Genomic DNA, 21367 nt, shown 5'->3' with positions numbered 1-21367 from the left:
ATAATGCCGCTCGTAGGAAACGCCCTGGGGTTGAGCTGGAGCTCCGCTCACCTCATTTATGTCTGAGCCGACAACCCAGCTCATAACGGTCTTGGGTATTTGTTTGTCTTTTCTTGTATAGCCAACTAAACACGTTTGGACATATTCTTTTGTCTTCGTCAACGTTTTATTTCGAGTTAGTTCCCCTGTCGACACTTCTACGCGTTGACACCTTTTTGTCCCGTGTCTCGCCGCGACTGCACTGTATCCACAAGACCACTGACCGTACACTACTGTACTGTAATCGTTCCTCTTCTTATTCGGGAATAATCAGGCCAAGGGACGTGGATATAATGTTTGATTATACATCCAGATCATACATCACTTTACATGATGTTGACACGATATGACTGAAATACTAATTGCAATTTAATGAAATTCGCTCACCACATGGTTTGGTATTCCGACATCCTCAGATTCCTTACTTACTCACTTCGAATATTTCTATTTGTAAATATATATGCAGTTAAAAATATACACAGTTACACTCATTACATAAATAGTTTTTTTTATTTTAGACATTGTAATTGTATTACATTTTTTCTGTTACGATCCAATTAAGTTCATTACAGTGTTTTAACAATAGTAGGTCAGGAATATATTGTTATCTTATGTAAACAGTGGTGTGGAAGTTGCTATAATAGACAATTTGGCAGGTTAAATTGGTGTGGAAGTTTCAAGAACGGCATGTATACACATCTGTCAATATACAGAACATTCTGGAGAGTTTTAAGTATACAATGGGGCCAGAACATCAAGTCCAGTGATTGTGTGAAGATCCGGGTAGGAATTGGTCTTCAGTAACCCATGCTTGTCTTAAGAAGCGAGTAACGGCATCGGGTGGCCAGGCTCGCTGACTTGGTTGACATATGTCATCGTATCCCAATTGTGTAGATCGATGCTCATGCTGTTGATCACTGGATTGTCTGGTCCAGACCCGATTATTTACAGACCGCCGCCATAGCTGGAATATTGCTGAGTGCGGCGTTAAACAACAAACCAACCAACCTGGTCCGATTGCGAGTATGGTTATTACTGAATAAGAACTACTTCTGGCTACTGCTATCATATGTAGTCTCTTATTAATGATAGTAATGCACTTGTTGAGCTCCTAATGTCCAACCGATGCTGCTTAGTGGCGCTTTTACAGGGTCAGTAGGTTTTCAGTTGTTTCTTGAAAGAGTCTAGTGAAGTGCAGGATCTAAGGTTGATAGGAAGAGAGTTCCAGAGAATACGAGCGTTGGCTGAGAAGGCTCTGGTTGTAATATTACTGCCCTTGAATTTTGTAATGACACTTTATTGTGTGTGTCTTTTGTAAGTACTTCGTAGTAATTTGAATTGAAATTACAACCTAATTCATTTTATCATTTAATAGGTGATTTCACAATGAATTCTTGTGTACAGATTTCAAGGTTAACTTATTGTTCCAATTTGAAATAACAACAAATAACAGCATAAAACATGGTATGAATCATATGACACACAATTTTTACTTAGCTGTTGATTTAGTCTGCATAAGCATGTTTTAATTGAACTCACTGTACACAGATGCTCTTAAACGAAATATATCACATGGATGCAGACTGAATGCTCATTTGATGAAATACGGAGAAGGAATAACCAATTCCCAATGATTTATTTAAAGAAAAAAATACCCCCAAAAAACCAAACAAACCAACATATTATTTGTTGTAAAACAAATTTATGACATCTACTGCAACAATGTAAGGCTAGGATATGTTGGTGAAGAATGCCTTGTTTTCTACACCGGTACTGTAGGTGGCGCTCCCAGTCCTCTTAACACTAATGACTTTGGGCATGTCTGAATCCTTCACAGTTCCATCGGCCTTCCTGGCGTATTTCCCCGTTTGATGTTCCGGAAGTGCAGGTCCCCAGCCCTGTGTTGGGCTGAAGGCTTTCAACTGTGTGAACAAAATGTGAATGTGTCATAAGTGTAATGTATGGTACTAGCTTAACCTGGGGAACTCCAAACATGGCCAAATGTTTAAAAATCTCAAGCCGCTGAAACATGGATAGAAATGAGGATGATTCGATCAGCGGACGTAGCTAGGTTCAGGAACACAACTGATCACACACTACTTATGGAGGTATGACACCAGCCGCCAGAGCTAAGTGGCAGAATACGCTACACACCAGAGATGGAAACTGGAATATACATAATATACTATTCTATTGACCTTGTAGAGTGAGTCAATTTAGTTTTACGCCGCTTATAGCAATATTCCAGCAATATCACTACGGGGACATCAGAAATGGGCTTCACACATTGTACCCATGTGAGGAATCGAACCTGGGTCTTCGGCGTGACGGGCGAACGCTTTAACCACTAGGTTCCCCCAGCGCCTCTGACCTTATAAGACTTAGACGTATCAATGGATGAGATAAGTGCTCCGTCAAACAAAAGCCACAACACATGCCCATCCAGAGACATCATTGCTAAAGAGGAGTGGAAGGTTCGACTCCGACTTGCATGCATGTGTCTATCAAAGCACGTAGCGTAGGGTGTATTACAAGTTTCGTACAGGTTGTGTGTCATTAAATAAACTCAAGACAAACCAATGAAATGTTGTGATTGTAACAGTAAGAATTAAAACAGTGGATAATGAAGCGATACCAGTGCCTCGTATGAGAACTATTTGTTAAACTTGAAAGCGGCAATAGTTGAAGAATTGCCGTCGGAATTAACATAAGGGCTGATATATAAAGTGAGTTTACATTATTTCAGAGATGCTATGACACCCGAGACTTACACTGTCTCGTGTTCTGTCGTAGGTAATACCGTGACAATATACCGATTTTGCATGGCGTTTTCCCGTTATCTTCTATCGTGTTAATTCGTATTGAGCTTGGAAATTAAACAAACTGTGGACCTGCAACCAGTGAGCTACCAGTGGAAAACAGCCTTTGACCGGTGGCCAAAAATAATACAAAAAGTGATAAATCGCTCAAAAAATAAAGAAAGTGCCAGTTTTGAAGAACTGACTTTGTTGTATTCTGATACAATGTGACATTTAAAGAGGCTCTTTTAAATGTTTGAAGCATAATTATTCCATATAGTTTCCTTATGTTTAATGATATATGAACTGTCTAAAATTGAGAAAAAGGGATTCTCACAATAAAAAAAGCCTCTTTTTATGGTCTGGGTAGTGTAGGAGGGTCATTTTCTGTCACCAGCTTGAAAAGAATATGGCAAACTGCTTCTTTTCTTCTTTTAATTTTTTTGTTTGGCCCGCCCGCCCGCCCCTCATCAGCACCAGTTTGGAGATGAGAAACATAAAAAAAAATGTGGATGGCCTGATGAGTAAACGCTTTAACCACTAGGCTAGCCAAACCACAGCGGCACATGAATCTCCTGTATGTGGTTTGTTACTCATCACACATCGGAACCCAGTTGTTAATAACATAATTACCATTCCCAATCTGCAGACTTGTACAGCCATGACGAGGAGTATCATAGCAACAGGGGCGACAACCATGCACCAGCCAATCGCCTCAGCCCACGGCGGGAACATGTAGTCACCATAGGAGGCCGGTGTGTACTGAGAGGCTGACACTATCACGATGAACTTCAAATAGAAACAGCATTTGTATTTGTCACACAGTTATTGCCTCTGAAAACATGCTTAAAACTCTTTTTGTACATGTTATTTATCCAAACCTTTATCGGAGAAATAATCTAAGAGAGTTTTTTTAAAATGTTAAATATTTGGATATGTAACATTCCTCTGTATTGACCATTATGACGCCAAATTAAAGCTGTGGTAATTGGACATTATTATTGAGAAATAATTTATCACTGCTAAAAAGGAAATTGTATGAGGATCGTGACGAACAAATAGCTATAATATTTAACATTATCAGCAGATATAAAACTTACATATTCACGTATACATTTAAAATGAACTTTAAAAGTATTCAATGATCACGTAGTTTAAGTAGCATTTTAAAAGGTACTTTGGTAAAAAGCAACTACTATGTAGAAGACCATATTTACATATGTGCATAAAATAAGCACCACCCTGTATTTTTACCAATTAATTTTGTCCGAAATGAAATTCGAAACTCTTTCCCAAAAATAACCATTGTAATTTGATAGAGCTAGCATTTAACATTTCAAAAACGAAAACGTCATTGAAATTACCAAGTACTTTAATTAGGATAATTGCCTACGTTTAAAACAGGTGTTTTTCTGTCCTAAAACAAGTTCCCTTATTTTGTAAAGTGAAAGTAATAATTGATTGTTGTGTGGCCTATAAATTCGTTATTTATCGTGAATGGATGGAAGTTTATAAACTAAGATTGAGGAAAAGTTACGGTCAAACTAAAAAAAAGGAAAATTTTAAAATGCAGTAAAAGTTGCTTACAAACAAAACAAACAGATTTTAGCTGTAATTATCAGTATCCGGCAAGGAGAAGTGTTTATTCATTACAATAAACTCAAAATCATAAACAATTATTCCAAAATCTTATTAATGTGGCCTTTTTTCATTTTTTGTCAATTAGCAATTTGAATTGTTGGAAAAAGGTCTGAATCTTTGACATTCGGGTTCTTCCTGATTATGCACAATTCAAGCTAATTGATGTGTAAATGTCATCTTGGTATATAACAGAATTGTTATTTTTAGTCAAAACTTAATTTAATTGTATAGTTTGAGCATTGAAGGAATAGTTATTTTGGGTAAAAATTCAGTCCAATCACATTTTCAAAAACATATTCTTTCATAAAGAACAGAAAAAGTTATGGTATTTGTAAAACTGTCAGTGGATAAGGCTTCTTCAACTACACGCTTTTAAAATTAATGGCTGTAGCATCACATCTTATTTTCAAAATAGGGTGGTGCTTAATTAATGCACGGGTGTGTATGTTTCAAACGTGTAAGCAGTTGGCGACGTCTAAGAGTTTCAGCGCTTACGACGATGACGACAGGAGTCAGGAAGACCCAGTTGATGACCCAGTAGGGGTTGGGCTTGTGGCCAATCATCATCTCGATGTCCTCCATGAACGGGAGGAGACTTTTCCTATTCCCATCCCGAGGCCAGAACCAGCCAACCAAAGCTTAAATGGTTACGACAAGTGAAAAACTTTCTTCTGTTGGAATTATTTATTCTTCTTCTACCTAATACCTGAGTTTGACACATTCGTGTGTACAGATATACAATAAACTTCGGTTATAACGAACCGCCTATAACGAACTAATGCATACAACCCTTGCTGTATATTTTAGTCGAAATAAGTAAATCAAACTATGATTGTAACGAACTACTATATGGTGGTGCTCTAAGTTCGTCATAACCGTGTTGATCACTGGATTGTGAGGTCCAGACTCCATTACTTACAGACCGCCGCCATATAGCTGGAAGATTGCTGAGTGCGGCGTAAAACTATAACCGAAGTTTACTGTATACAGAGAGAACCCATCATTAACATACGGGTATTGATGTTAACATAAGAAGGAAGCAATACTGTACAGAACCTACATTCATGGATCACTGTAAAGTTAAGGTCAGCAGGTGTGCGTCTATGTCAAGGTCACCAGTGAGTGAGGATTTGATCGACCATGATGCTGAGGTTTAGACAAAATGGTTATTAAATATTGCGTTATGTCATTGCTATCATAAACACAATCCTATCTAAATACAATATCAACATCTATCATTTAAACAAAAGTATTGTACAGCATTTTACAACAATCACAACATAAGGATAAACATGAGGTGAAGTTGGAAGTTTGATAAATAGATAAATTTGATTTAAACCTGACCTTTTTCTCCGATTCGACACATCTGTGATGTGACCTTTCTTAACACCATCAGTGAAGGCTACTTTTATGTTCAAGATAAGCGAATGTATCAGTCTGAGTTCTGTATCGATAAAGTGACTCTTATTCCGAATTTGTGAAGTGGAAAAAAAATTATCAAGCGAGTCACATTTGTTTTAAAAGGATAACATCCCATTGCCTCAAATCCGATTTATGGCGGTCAAAATTTGATTGATGTGACCTTTCATGAGGGGTTTCCAGTTCTTGATGAGTGATATCACATCAGAGAAAAAATCTGGAACAGGAACCTCCGTTGTGTTTACCCGTACGTTCATTAACGTTAAAGTTCCGTCTGTTCAACACTGGGGGCTAGTGAAAAGAGTTTACTGCTTGAACGTGTAGCCAAACGAAACTGTAAATAGATGAGTGTAATGACATTCGCGGGCACCTTGACTTATATTTAAGCTTGAGAAGATGAAGTACTTACGGTAGACATACATGAGGCAGATGATCTCCGCCAGAGCCAGCAGCATGACGCTGTAGCTGCCACTGTACCAGTCCATCAGTGTCAGCATGTAGATACCACCCTGGGGGAGTAAGTGTTTTAGTTTTATAAGCATTATTCTTATGCCATGGATTTATTCATAATCATCTACTATAAAATTACATATCAAACATATTTCTTGTATTAAAAATGAAATTATAAGGTCTCGATTATCTGCAGAAAACGAATTCCACATGGCGTCAAATGCATGAAGTAGAGTTAACGATAATGTATCACTGAAAACAAGTGGTGGCACTAAGTGTTCACGAGATGGGTCAGCGTGACATTGTCTTGAGGACCGGTAGCAACTGCCGCTCACACAATTTGTCTAAAGAGTAAGTGCATGCTGCTTATCAGTACTTCTACATTCCGATAACGGTATACAAGCAAACAGACAATCAGGGGACACCAGACATGGGCTTCACACATTGTACCCATGTGGGGAATCGAACCCGGGTCTTCGGCCTGACGAGTGAACCCCACAACCCCTTGTATATCGGACATATGTTGTGGTAATGTCCTCCACTGTCCTACCATGTCCTGCCACAGACGTTTAGGAAAGCCTCACAAAAGCTTTGTATGTTGTAGCCTTAATGAAACAGCCCTTGAACATGAATCATATGAAATCTCCATAGACAGAGCTCCTGGAGCAGTCGTAATATTGATTTCCCTCTTGTCAGACAGTTTATAGAGAGATTTTTGTTCCTCGTAAATACAGTTTCGCTTTCACCTCCACTTAGCCTCACCTCACTCACTCACTCACTCACTTCAACAACAAAACAACACAAGTCAATGCATCATCCAACTCATCTCAACAAAACGCCGTGTTCACACACGAATGAATGATGAAGCACTCTGTGTTTTCTTTCGCATGGGTGCCTTGGTACAACTATAAATTTGTTTTTATGACATTTTTTAACACGCCATGAAATAAATTTAGTTGTTGTCTAGTTGGGTTCTGCCTACCTTTGTAACTTGGGGCAGACCGAGTAGAAATCCAACAAAACAACAGAATGCAGCGAACGGAGCCTTGTGTGTCCTCAGGAAACGTGGGAAGATGTCACTAATGCCGCTGATCAATGTCTCCATCATGACGAACTGAGGTTGATAGGTTTACATTTTTATCACAAGGAGTCAGCACAAAAACTTAATGAGCTGGGAGGATTATGACATCCAGAATCTCAGTGAGAAATCAACGTCTCTTTAACAGCTAAATGTAGTTCTGCTATACATGTTCGTATCGTATATTATAATTAATTCCTTGCAGGACTTGGATTATGCCTTTCATGTGTTCATGGTCTCTGAATTCCTATGTGTTCTTTACCATACAGGGCGATTGAGTAGCCTCGTCTTTAAAGCGTTCGCGCGCCACCCCGAAGACCCGAGTTCGAGTCCTCAAGTCATTTAAGAGTGAGTTCCTAACCTGAGTGTCGAGGCCAATGTTTAACAGCATGAAGAAGAACAGGAAGGCCCACAGTGGTGACATCGGAAGTTGCGCAATGCCTTCTGGGTAGGCAATGAAAGCTAGACCCGGTCCTGAAAACGTTTGGTTAAATAGGTCGAGTAGCAGTGATAGGATCTATAGACAGACATGGATATCCTTTTCGTAAACATATGTCGCGAATATTCAGTGATCCATTCATATAATTTTCACAGATATTTTTTCCCTTTACACCAAACGGAATCAGTTTCTGAGGACAGTCAAGACGGGGTATTCTATATTTAACATTGTCGAAAGTTTTGAACTGGTAATCACCTTGGTCGACCACACTCTCCACATCCTTGTTGGTGGTGTGGGCCATGGAACCCAGGAGGGAGAAGATGGCGAAGCCCGCGAACACACTGGTGCAACAATTGATAATGGCGACGATGAGAGCATCCCTGAAAGAATAAGCAATTGAATATGTTAAATACAATATATTCTACACTTATTCGATACCACATATTTCTCGATAAAAATTTGGAAGAACATCTGCAAAGAAAACGCACGCACCTGTGATATTTTGCCTCAATTTGACAGTTTAACAGAAACGGTCCAGGAACTGTTTTAATTCTATAACTAAACCCAACAATACGCACAAGATCTCACCGTTCACAGTTGTTCTTAAACTTGTTGTAACTGGACATGGTCAACAGACACCCGAATCCAGCACCCAAAGAGAAAAAGATCTGTGTGGCTGCGTCTCCCCATACCTGTATAACAGTACTCGTGTGTGAAATGATCCCCATACCTGTATAACAGTACTCGTGTTTGAAACGACATCTTCCTCCGCACCATAACACAAGCTGGAAGTAATAGTAAGCCACAAACGATTAGCCCCTGTTTTCTTAGCCTATGCACAAACTAGATTTCTGGCTTACAGATGTACTTGCAGCGGACAGTACAAAGCATGGTAAGTGGAACTGTATTCGAATATTCTACATAACATTTGTTTACAATTTACATATATCTTCATGATGTGTGCTGATACAACCAGTGGCCTGAAAACATGTTTTGGAATGTAAGTCTTCTCAATCACATACGTCATCTAATAATCCCAAACCAAAAATACTGACTGACCAAAAAGTAACGGTTGAGAGTTATCTCACTTTGAGAAATGGCTTGTGCAGACGGAAATATGGTTAGTAAAAGACCAAAGCACGTTTGAAAACATACACATATAAATCCATAGTCAGTTCTGACATTTTAGCCATAATTCCTATGCAATAATAATTTCAATACTGATATATGTCTAAGAGTACTTATAACTTTCATGAATGTGAAATGTTTGCAGTTTTATTCATCCATATCCTTTTACCCGACAGCAAAATGTGCTGTTTACCTGTTAGATGAATCACGTTTTACTATATTATTAGACGTGGCACGATTTTAGAGTTTACGAAAGTGCCTTAAGAGCTCTGCTGAAAAATGAATGAGCACCTTATCTCTATGGAACTGTATCTAGGTAATTATAATATCTACAAGAACATTTGATTATTCCTTAATATATATCTCCTTACCTTGGCCTCAGTCAGCCTGTGGACCTGTGGAGTCATGTAGAATGTAATGCCCTTCTCGAATCCCTCTAGAGTCAGGCCTCGGACCAGCAGGACCACCAGGATGATGTAGGGGAAGGTGGCGGTGAAGTACACGACCTGGAAGTAATAGGAGCCTTAAGACGAATTCCTATACACACATATACACGTGTGTCAAACCGTCAGTAAATATTACGTTGAACTAACTTTACATTGTTTAAATTTGTTGCTTGACACCGACCTTTCCAGAGGACTTGATTCCTTTCATGATACAAGCGAAGACTATGATCCAGGCAACCACGAGACTAGCAGCGTTTTTCAGGCTGATGCTTCCCATGTCTTCAAAGCCATCAGCTTCGTGAAGACGGAGCACATGCCGCCTTGAAAATACAGTGATACAGTGACGGCTTGAAAGAATGAGAATATGAGATCTGAATATGAAAATAACACATTTTAAACACATTATTCGGTTCACTCGTTCCTAGTTGTTGTCGTATGTAGCTGAGGGGTGTGGGGGTTGGGGTGTGGGTGAAGGGGTTGGGGTGTGGGGTTGGGGTGTGATTGTGTGTTGAGGGGAAGTGGTGTTGATTTTTTGTGTATTTTAAATAATGTATCCACTTTCCCCAGATGTCTTAAAAGAATATGAAAATGGTCCAATATTTGATAATCAAGAGAATGTTTAATAAAAGCAGAGACGACAATACGATGATTCCGACTATAAAAACATAACGATTCAATTCAAGTCAGTTGTTCCCGGGACAAACCCTCAACCCCACCCCAAGCCCTCCACATAAAAATGATCAGAAAACAAAACAGAAAAAAACCATACAACCCTAATCACTTTTGCTTGTCTCTTTTGAACATTTTGCAGAGTATATTAAGCACTTTGATATTTGAGAAAAGACATGAACGTTTTAACTTCAAAATCTAGACCCAAAAGGCTGGGGCTGCTGGATCAATGCTCCTCATATAGGGAAAGATGACTGTTGGAAAAGTTAATTGAAGTGTAAAGGTATTGTTACTAACTCCCAATACTCGGCACTAGGCGAGGTGAACCGTGTGCGGCATTCCTTTGTAGCATCATGTACGATCATGGATGAATTGAGTTGCGAGAAGTCGGTCAAGGTGTTGTTGAAACTGATGGAGATGCGATCAAGTAGAGACACTACACAGTCTTTGTTGTACAGCTCGGCTGGAACATAAGGACATTGTCAGGATTGTATCGTAAAACTGACATATGTTTCTTAAACACGTAGGTTCAGGTTATGCAGTTAAACACGATTCAGTGTTTGGTTAAAAAACTGAGAGTAGCAGAGATAGATCAGTTGATAGGGCAGCGTTTATAAATGTAAGTGTATAAAGATTATACGAAGTTTCTGTTGAGTCAACTACTATTCCAACTGTATCATGGTACATATGTTTAAGATTTTATCAAACAATTTATATATTGACAAAGATATTTGTCTAAAAAAGTGAGCGGATACAATTCCATCGACGGCATTAGTCAACGACATGGCGACGATGGGTTAACGTCCAGTTAACATAATTTGAAGTCATTTTGCTAATGTACAAAATGTCCGAAAACACTTGATGCAGGTTTCTGAAGTTTACGGATTAATTTGACTTCCTAAAGTATTAGTCCTCCTCTTACGAATATACCAAATACGCAATATATGTGTGTATATCTCACAGAAAAGTATGTCCATCTTGGAAGTTTCATTCATCAGATCTAGGGGCGGATAACTCGTCCTGCAGGAGTTGGTGTTCCAGGGATTGTCACAGGATCCCCAGGGAACTGAACCATCCAGGCTGACGAAGCTGACGAACATGTAGTAGATGGCGTACATTATGACGACGTTGTAGTAGATACAGACCATGCCGCTGATGGTCACCATAGCAACCCCGATGCCTGGAATATATGGGTTCAACAGACCAAGTGTACTCGTTGGTAATATGACCTCTGAACCCTCATGACGTAGTTTGTTACTTTGAAATTTATGTATTCTCCTTCATTGTGTAAAAAATAATCAATGAACAAGTACCAACCTAGTCTAACTGAATAAGTACTGGCTCACACCGATACCTATTTTTAGCAGTATTTCAACAATATTACGGCTCGGGAAACCAGATATGGGTTCATTGCACCCACTTGGGGAATCGAACCAGAGTTTTGTAACCACTGGGCTACCCCACTGCACCCAACCCAGCCTAAACGTATCTCTGCAGGTGATTATTTAATTATTTACTTATGCACAAAGAAGTCACGCGTTTATACATCAATAAACTCAAATTAATAATGAGGTCAGTAAGAGTAGATAAATCAACAATAATTATATTCATTGATATTTAATCATCAAGGAAGCGTATTACACCTGTACTAGTTCAGTGATCAGTGGTCAACGCAATCATGCATGAACGCTCATCTGCCAAAGAGTGTTGTCTATTTTATCTTAGCTAGTGAAGGGTCGTTGTATCCTTTGCCGTGTATATACGCAGTTACTTTCATTGTATTGGTTCAGCGTCTCTAATGCCCAGTGTTTGGGTGTAGAGCATTTACGGCTGAAGAGCAACATGTCCCTGATCCTACGACAGATCTGGATAACTACCGACTGCAAAGACAACAATGGTACATACCATGGAACGCAGGGCTGACCTTCCACACCGTGATCGGCCCCTCGGAGGCGAACTGACCGACGGCTAGCTCCAGGAAGAATAACGGCAGACCAGCCACCACCAACATGATGACGTAAGGGATCAGGAACGTGGCTGAAAACAGGATCGGGTGGTCTTTCTTACACAGAAATCTCACTCTTGTAGTCATTAATGTCCAAAAGGGTAGCTGGGCAAGTGGTCCGGCCACACGGGTTCGATTCCCCACAAGGTGAGGTGAGGTGAAATTGGGTTTTACGTCGTGCTTAGGAATATTTCGCTCATATGACAACGTGCATGCGTGTGTATGTGTATGTGCGGCTGCTTGTACTAGCCCAGACTGAAGCTGGTTTTATAGTGCTAGCCCACTGAGATACCATGCCGCAGTGAAGCATGAATACCCCACTCAGACACAGTATACTGACTCCGAGTCGACCAGTCCTTGTTGTACCATTAATGCCGAGCGCCAGGCAGTGACCAACAAGTACCATATTTTAACGTCTTTTGGTATGACGCGGTCGGGGATCGAACCCGCGACCTTCCGCTCTCCGGGCGGACGCTCTAACCACTACACCACTGAGGCGGTCATTCCCCACAAGGATATATATTGGTTCATGTGTGTATATCAGTAACATATATAAACTTATATACGATGTATTGCTTGTCAGTGTATTCGTACCGTTAGAACCTACTGATAATTTCTGGCACTGATGTTTGTTAATATTCCAGCTATATGACAGCGGTCTGTAAATAATTAAGTCTTGACCAGACATTCCAGTGATTAACATCATGCGCATCCATCTACGCAGTTGGGATACGGTGACTTGAGAACTAGATAAGCATGACTGACCACCCGATCCCGTCAGTTGTGTGACAGGATTAAATGTTTGTATATTGTTTAGAATGTTTATTCTTTAGCTTTAACGGGAATTAAATATTGCCTCTTGCGACAAGCATTGGTTGCTGAAGACCGAATGTTCACAGGCACATTGTCACTAAAGTCTGTTTCTTGGCAAAGCTCTTCTATTGGTAGTTATAAAATTCAGTGGGTGAGTGAGTTTTAGTTTTACACCGCAATATTCCAGCAATATTACTGTGGGGAACACCTGAAATGGTATAAGATTCAGTCATTGAACTAATCTTTAACCCCATGTTACTTCACCCTATTGTTCTTCAATCAGGTTAAACATCACACATGCAGATGTTACAATGTCCCTTAGATTTTACATGCATATAATCAGATTTTCGGTTAGATGAGAACGACCATTGATACCTCTCCGTGGTTTTAATAAGTTTTTAAATCCTCATCCTCACGTTTACTTTGGAATGTTTTGAATGTCACCAAGGCAAGGACGACTAAACCCTGTTTTATCCCTCGGATGTTTCACAAATAAACGGGAAAGTGTTTTATTATACATTCGTCGTTTACACAGTTTTTACGTGAACACTGACCTCCTCCGTTCCTGTAGCAAAGGTAGGGAAATCTCCAGACGTTTCCCAGACCAATGGCGTATCCAAGACAGGATAAGAAGAACTCGAACCGGCCTCCCCAAGACCCTCTCTCTGCTTTCTCCTAGACATGCACACATTGACAAATGGACACAATATATATACATTTAGATTTAAATTCAATTTAACAGTATGAACTAACATTCAAAAACATGAATACTTGCCTGAATGGTGGGGATTAAAGTTAAAAGTGAACAAGGCATATGCATTCTCAATACCGAAAGTTCTCTCACCAAACCGGAAATAGGTTTCCCTATCGTGTTAGCTGGAGAGTTATACTTTTCTTCCAGACACAAACATGTCAAAATCCAAACACGACAGAGTGAGATCGGAACAGCTTTTGACAGCAAACACTCATTATTCCCCGCCTCCAAGGTATGGAGTTCTCAGTGAGGACTAATTTTCTCAAACTTAGGACTGAAATTTTACACCCTGATGTTACTGGTCCGGGCCTATCATGGGATGTGTCTTATATCTAGTTTTTACAGAGATGTGGCCCTTGCTCCATCCTGTTTCCGACATTTAGTCATTATGAGCGCCACTGTCACGTAATGTCCTGTCACAATGACTATTTCAAGGCTCAAGGCAATTTCGTACTTTTGTCTTACGTTTACTTATGTTATATACTGACGTACAAATGAAAGTATACACCCGGTGCTGTTGGATAACTTTACAAAGAGCGACGTAAATGTTTTCGAAAGAGTTTTTACAGTGATATATAAGTCACAGACTTTCCTAATATGTTACCAAAATACCACAGATATCGTGCCCAATTCCGAAGTTGCCAGTTAAAATCACAACACTTTTCAAATAATCCCAAAACACCAGGTGTGTACTTTCTTTAGTACGTCAGTGTAGTTTCAGTATAGATGGTAAAGTGATCAACTTGTCAGACATTAGTTGAACGATGGTTGTTAAAACTACATTGGATATGTCTAGAAAGTCAGGACAAATGATATATTCAAGATGTCGACGTGTTGCAATAAATATCCATAACATGATATACAAAGGAATTCACCAACACCAAAATAAGTTTTCTCTGAAATTATGAAAATCTGAATGTTAAAACCAAACCGTTCAGGCTGGATACAAAAAGACACGTTGTTATTTTAGTTGGACCCTTTTTTTCAAAGCGTCACGTGTAAACTCACCTTGCTTGTCATAGCTGTAAGTCGTAATGTGAAAGCAGTGCCACCACGGGAACTTCTAGTATCTGGGGGTCATTGAAACGGTCATGAAACCTGGCAGGAGCAAAGCATGGGCAGTCACGTCTTGTATAATGTGTACCATGTATGCTACAGACGTGTGTGTCGATGTGAACACTACTTGTGGATACCTAGGCGACGTCATGTGCCTTGACTGGAACATGCAAGAACAGGGCTGTGAGGTCATGATGGCGCCCAAGAGTGAGTGAGTGAGTGGGTGAGTGAGTTTTGGGTTGGTGGGTGGGTGAGTGTGAGTGAGTGGAGGAGGAGTGAGCAGAGGAGGAGTGAGTGAGTGAGTGAGTGAGTGAAAGGATCTGCATATTTTCAAATTCTGTGAAGTAAACGCTGTACACCATTATCACACATGTTCTTTGATTTACGCATTCCTTAACCCATGTGGCATTTGTTACATAACCTGCTGACCAGGTATATGGTTTCATCTGATCCAGGAAAACTTTCCAACGGTAGCAAATGTAATGTGAAGATATATGAAATGCCACACAACCTCAGAAAACAGCAATGTTAAAGTTTGGGATCGGACACTTTGGTAACTGGACATCTATATGCAATTCGTTTAGCGATCCCTTTCATTAATTATTTCTGTTCGGATCCCCGCTTGGTTTCTCTTACTTATCCAAGTTAACTAATTAAAAGACAAGATACGCTGCCTCGTCTGTTTCAACGAGCGTCGTGTTTTCAAGCTACGTTATGGCAAACGTGCAGGATATGTTCAAATTTGTCGCCGTCAGTATCAAAATGTTGTCCGAAGCAATTCCCTAGTTCGGCTTCCATCATGAGTTTTGTCAAGACGAACTCTTGACTTGCTTTTGCATGTGTTTATGACTGGGTAAAATGAGGCTTGTCACCTTTTCCAGAATACTTGGTATCACTGCTTGATAGTGGTTCGCCGACTCATGGATATAATTATAGCCGGAATCGCACAGTGGACTCGACTTGCAGCAGAGATGTCATAATAATAGATAAATAGCAAAGACTGACACACCTTACCCGCCCTGGAGGTTTTTCGAAATGTTCGTACAATGTTTGCATTTATCGTCTTTAAAAAGCAGGAGCGACGCTGAAATGGTCGATTGATATGCTCGAGGATCAACCCTGATTCATGAACGGGGTAGTGTGGGAACTGGCAGATGTGCCTAAAACACTCTCGATATATAACGATGCTGAATATATATCAAAATACTTTAATAACTAAAAGTTATAAGACTTGAAAGCATAAAACAGCACATATTGTTCAAATCGTAAATACACTTTCAATAATTATTCATGAAGTTAAAAGAATGTGCCAAAAATATGTGACTCAAACAATTGTAATCATTTTATAGCAATGTCATTTGAAACCTATACATGCACCTAATGGTTCGTTCTTTTAGATACAGGTTTGGATATTACTCTTCATATGATAACGCTTGTTGAACAACGTACAGAATAAAAATACATGAATTCCATGAGAACATAGCACTATCGAACGTTAGCTGCTGGAAGGCGGCTTGTGTACTCTTTATGTGGAAATGTTGATGAGTTAAAACCATGAAGGATAATGGTTACAGTTTCGATGGTATTTAGATGGTATCAATACTAAATTTCATGTAAATTGTTAAAAGGCGTGTCTTGTAAATAAATGTCATTTTTTGAGTAAAATTGATATTTTTATACTTATCCTGACTCATGATCTTTTGCTTATCTCCCGTTCCTTTTCGAATGGTAGTGGAACACTTGAATCCCTCGAAGTTCCCGAAGAGGACGTATAAATACACTCACTGACGAGTTACCTCCCTGTTGCCCTTTCCCGCGCAAAACAGTCAGGTGACCAGCCTTACTTGTCACTCTCTCCTGAATTTCTGCCCATGCACTTGGATCTGCTGTGAAATCTCAAGTGTCTTCAACGGGGAGGTTGGGAGGGCTTCTCGTCATGAGTCAGGATAAGTATAAAAATATCAATTTTACTTAAAAAATTACATATTCTTACTTATCCTAACTCATGATCTTTTGCTTATAGAATCCAACAGATTGGTGGTGGGTCAACAGCTGTTCTTAGATACGTCCTGTATCCGCCCCTAGGGAACCGCGAAACGGCATTTCCGTGATCCTATTTCTTCCAACTTCCGTTATAACTCGGGGGGACCACTTTCTTGTCTTACTTCAATCTCAGACAAGTTGAATCATGTTGATTCATGTGGTTACAGATAAACTAGTATCTTCCTTTTACTAGATATCTTATAACAACCAATAGATTATGATAAGATCTTTATCATAAATGATTTGCAACCCCTTCACGTACAGGTAAGACCTTTACCCGTACAGGATCTTTAATCACTCATGCTAGCCTGTCTTAGACTGTGCGCATGGACTTTCAAACTATTACTTTTTTCCTTAGTAAAAGTTATCAACAAGTCAACGTGATAAAGGGTGAGATTTTCCAACTCAGCGCCTTTGAGGAACCGTTAGTTGCTGTGCTACAACGAGAGGCCCAAAGTGGTGAATGCCTGTGGCTCTCAATATAACGGCTCTCATCCAGAACGATATGGTCGTTCTTGAGAATTCAGCTGACCTCTCTGTTGATAATGGGATGAACAGGCGCTTGAATTTTTATCTCCTTGTCTCAGTCTTTTGAAGATATATCTTGAGGGCTCTGACCGGACACCAGGATAAAAGGATAAGTTCAGTTGTAGTTTGAGTTGACTGGCATCTTGATGAACCTGAATTCCGTCGTCCAAGTAGAAGGCACTGCGTAGACCTCGATGATATAGGTATGCGACTATAGGCTTGGTTACTTGTGTGAATAGCCACGGAGCCGAAGATATTCCAAATGGTAGGACTTTCCATTGGAAGTGCTGCCCTCTGAATAGGAATCGTAGGTACTTTCTTGATTCCAGATGGATCGGGATGTGAAGATACGTATCCTGCAGGTCTATGCTGGCCATGTAATCTGCTGGACGGACGGGAAGTTTGAGTTGAGGTAGGTGGATCATTCTGAACCTCTCTGGTTTTAGTAAGTAGTCTTTGTTGAATTTGCACATGTTGTAAATCAGTCTGATCTTCTCCTTGGAGTTCTTCTTGGGTACTAGAAAAATTGGGGAATAGAAGCCTGGAGTGAGATGATTCTGATCTATTATCTCTACCCCATCTTTCATCAGTAGTGAGTCGATGGCTTTCTTGTAATTTGTCTGCCTGTTCCTCTGCATAGTTGAAGACCATCAGGCTGAGGGTTAGCTGAGGTGTGGCTTTTAGTTGTACTCTGTATCCTTCTCTTGGTACTTGAGAGACGTAGTCGTCCTCTAGTACCCTTGTAGACGTCCACACACTGTCGAACAGAAATAATTAATGAAAGGGATCTCCAAACGAATTGCATATGGATGTCCAGTTACCAAATTGTCCAATCCCAAACTTTAACATGGACGTGGTCTGAGGTTGTCTGGCATTTCATATATCTTCACATTACATTTGCTACCGTTGGAAAGTTTTCCTGGATCAGATGAAACCATATACCTGGTCAGCAGGTTATGTAACAAATGCCACATGGGTTAAGGAATGCGTAAATCAAAGAACATGTGTGATAGTGGTGTACAGCGTTTATCTGACTGAATTTGAAAAATATGCAGATCCTTTCAGGTTTTGATAATCCATATGTTTCAGTTCTACTTGTTCCAAATAGGAAAGTCCTTCCTTGATTTAGTCGGATTTATGCATATCCAGCTCTTTGGCACCGGGGCGGTGGGGGGTAGCCTAGTGGTTAAGGCGTTCGCTCATCACGCCGAAGGCCCGGGTTCGATTCCCCACATGGGCACAATGTGTGAATCCCATTTTTGGTGTCCCTCAGCCGTGATATTGCTGGAATATTGCTAAAAGTGACGTAAAACTAAACTCACTCTCACTCACTCACTCACTCTACTCTCACTCACTCACTCCTCACTCCTCCACTCACTCACTCTCACTCTCTCTCACTCTCTCACTCACTCACTCTCTGGGTGCCATCATGACCTCACAGCCCTGTTCTTGCATGTTCCAGTCAAGGCACATGACGTCGCATAGGTATCCACAAGTAGTGTTCACATCGACACACACGTCTGTAACATACATGGTACACATTATACAAGACGTGACTGCCCATGCTTCGCTCCTGCCAGGTTTCATGACCGTTTCAATGACCCCCAGATACTTGAAGTTCCCGTGGTTGCACTGCTTTCACATTACGACTTACAGCTATGACAAGCAAGGTGAGTTTACACGTTACGCTTTGAAAAAAGGGTCCAACTAAAATAACAATGTGTCTTTTTGTATCCAGCCTGAACAGTTTGGTTTTAACAGTCAGAGATTTTCATAATTTCAGAGAAAACTTATTTTGGTGTTAGTGAATTCCTTTGTATATAATGTTATGGATATGTATTGCAACACGTCGACATCTTGAATATATCATTTGTCCTGACTTTCTAGATATATATCCAATGTAGTTTTAACAACCATCGCTCAACTAATGTCTGACAAGTTGATCACTTTACCATATATACTGAAACTAAACTGACGTACAAAAGAAAGTACACACCTGGTGTTTTGGGATTATTTGAAAAGTGTTGACTGGCAACTTCGCAATTGGGCATGATATATTTGGTAGTTTGGTAACATGTTAGGAAAGTCTGTGACTTATATATCACTCTAAAAACTCTTTTCAAAACATTTACGTCGCTCTTTGGAAAGTAATCCAACAGCACCGGGTGTATACTTTCATTTGTACGTCAGTATATAAAATAAGTAAACTTAAGACAATAGTACGAAATTGCCTTGAGCCTTGAAATAGTCATTGTGACAGGACATTACGTGACAGTAGCGCTCATAATGACTAAAGGTCGGAAACAGGATGGAGCAAGGGCCACATCTCTGTAAAAACTAGATATAAGACACAGCTCACGATAGGCCCTGACCAGTAACATCAGGGTGTAAAATTTCAGTCCTAAAATTTGAGAAAATTAGTCCTCACTGAGAACTCCATACCTTCGAGGCGGGGAATAATGAGTGTTTGCTGTCAAATGCTGTTCCGATCTCACTCTGTCGTGTTTGGATTTTGACAAGTTTGTGTCTACAGCAGGAAGAAAAGTATAACTCTCCAGCTAACACGATAGGGAAACCTATTTCCGGTTTGGTGAGAGAACTTCCGGTATTGAGAATGCATATGCCTTGTTCACTTTTAACTTTATTCCCCACCATTCAGGCAAGTATTCATGTTTTTGAATGTTAGTTCATACTGTTAAATTGAATTTAAATCTAAATGTATATATATTGTGTCCATTTGTCAATGTGTGCATGTCTAGGAGAAAGCAGAGAGAGGGTCTTGGGGAGGCCGGTTCGAGTTCTTCTTATCCTGTCTGGGATACGCCATTGGTCTGGGAAACGTCTGGAGATTTCCCTACCTTTGCTACAGGAATGGAGGAGGTCAGTGTTCACGTAAAAACCTGTGTAAACGACGAATGTATAATAAAACACTTTCCCGTTTATTTGTGAAACATCCGAGGGATAAAACAGGGTTTAGTCGTCCTTGCCTTCGTGACATGTAAAACATTCCGAAATAAACGCGAGGATGAGGATTTAAAAACTTATTAAAACCAAGGGGAAGTGTTTTATCTCAATGGTCGTTCTCATCTAACCGAAACTCTGATCATATGCATGTTAAATCTAAGGGACATTGTAACATCTGCACGTGTGATATTTAACCTGATTGAAGAACAATAGGGTGAAGTAACATGGGGTTAAAGATTATTTCATTGGCTGAATCTTATACCATTTCAGGTGTTCCCCACCGTGATATTGCTGGAATATTGTTAAAAGCGGTGTAAAACTAAAACTCACTCACCCACTGAATTGTATAACTACCAATAGAAGAGCTTTGCCAAGAAACAGACTTTAGTGACAATGTGCCTGTGAACATTCGGTCTTCAGCATCCAATGCTTGTCGCAAGAGGCAATATTTAATCCCGTTAAAGCTAAAGAATAAACATTCTAAACTATATACAAACATTTAATCCTGTCACACAGCTGACGGGATCGGGTGGTCAGTCATGCTTATCTAGTTCTCAAGTCACCGTATCTCAACTGCGTAGATGGATGCGCATGATGTTAATCACTGGAATGTCTGGTCAAGACTTAATTATTTACAGACCGCTGTCATACAGCTGGAATATTAACAAACATCAGTGCCAGAAGTTATCAGTAGGTTGTTACGGTACGAATACACTGACAAGCAATACATCGTATATAAGTTTATATATGTTACTGAGACTTGGTGGACCTTGAGATGTTACTGATATACACACATGAACCAATATATATCATACCTTGTGGGGAATCTTAACCCGTCTAAAACCCGTCTACAGCAGTAATGACCTCATCCGTCTCAAATTTAAGCGGCCCGTGAAGATCCGGGTTAGAATTGATCTTCAGTAATCCATGCTCGTTGGCTTGGTTGACACATGTCACCTGTTCCCAATTTCACCTCACCTCACTTTGTGGGGAATCGAACCCGTGTGGCCACACCACTTGCCCAGCTGACTCTTGGACAATAATGACTACAAGAGTGAGATTTGTTTGTAAGTAAGGCCACCCGATCCTGCTTTCAG

General features: G+C 40.0%; 1 protein-coding gene across 1 annotated transcript; it reads right to left on the bottom strand.

Moving 5' to 3' along the window:
- Positions 1-1394: 1394 nt before the first annotated feature.
- LOC124252676 (sodium- and chloride-dependent glycine transporter 2-like) lies at positions 1395-12144 on the bottom strand. The gene is made up of 13 exons (XM_046686336.1): positions 12013-12144; positions 11069-11287; positions 10405-10570; positions 9620-9758; positions 9364-9498; positions 8453-8556; positions 8120-8244; positions 7787-7899; positions 7330-7461; positions 6307-6406; positions 4974-5116; positions 3471-3626; positions 1395-1961 (listed from the first exon to the last, which is right to left on the bottom strand). Exons 1-13 carry the CDS (start codon positions 12116-12118, stop codon positions 1770-1772), a joined length of 1830 nt encoding a protein of 609 aa, XP_046542292.1. The 5' UTR covers positions 12119-12144; the 3' UTR covers positions 1395-1769.
- Positions 12145-21367: the final 9223 nt, after the last annotated feature.

This window comes from Haliotis rubra, unplaced genomic scaffold, assembly GCF_003918875.1.
Source record: "Haliotis rubra isolate DU_JTF1 unplaced genomic scaffold, ASM391887v1 Scf520, whole genome shotgun sequence".
Taxonomy (NCBI): domain Eukaryota; kingdom Metazoa; phylum Mollusca; class Gastropoda; order Lepetellida; family Haliotidae; genus Haliotis; species Haliotis rubra.
The sequence above is the reverse complement of the archived record's forward strand: the minus strand, read 5'-3'. Positions and strand labels throughout refer to the sequence as shown.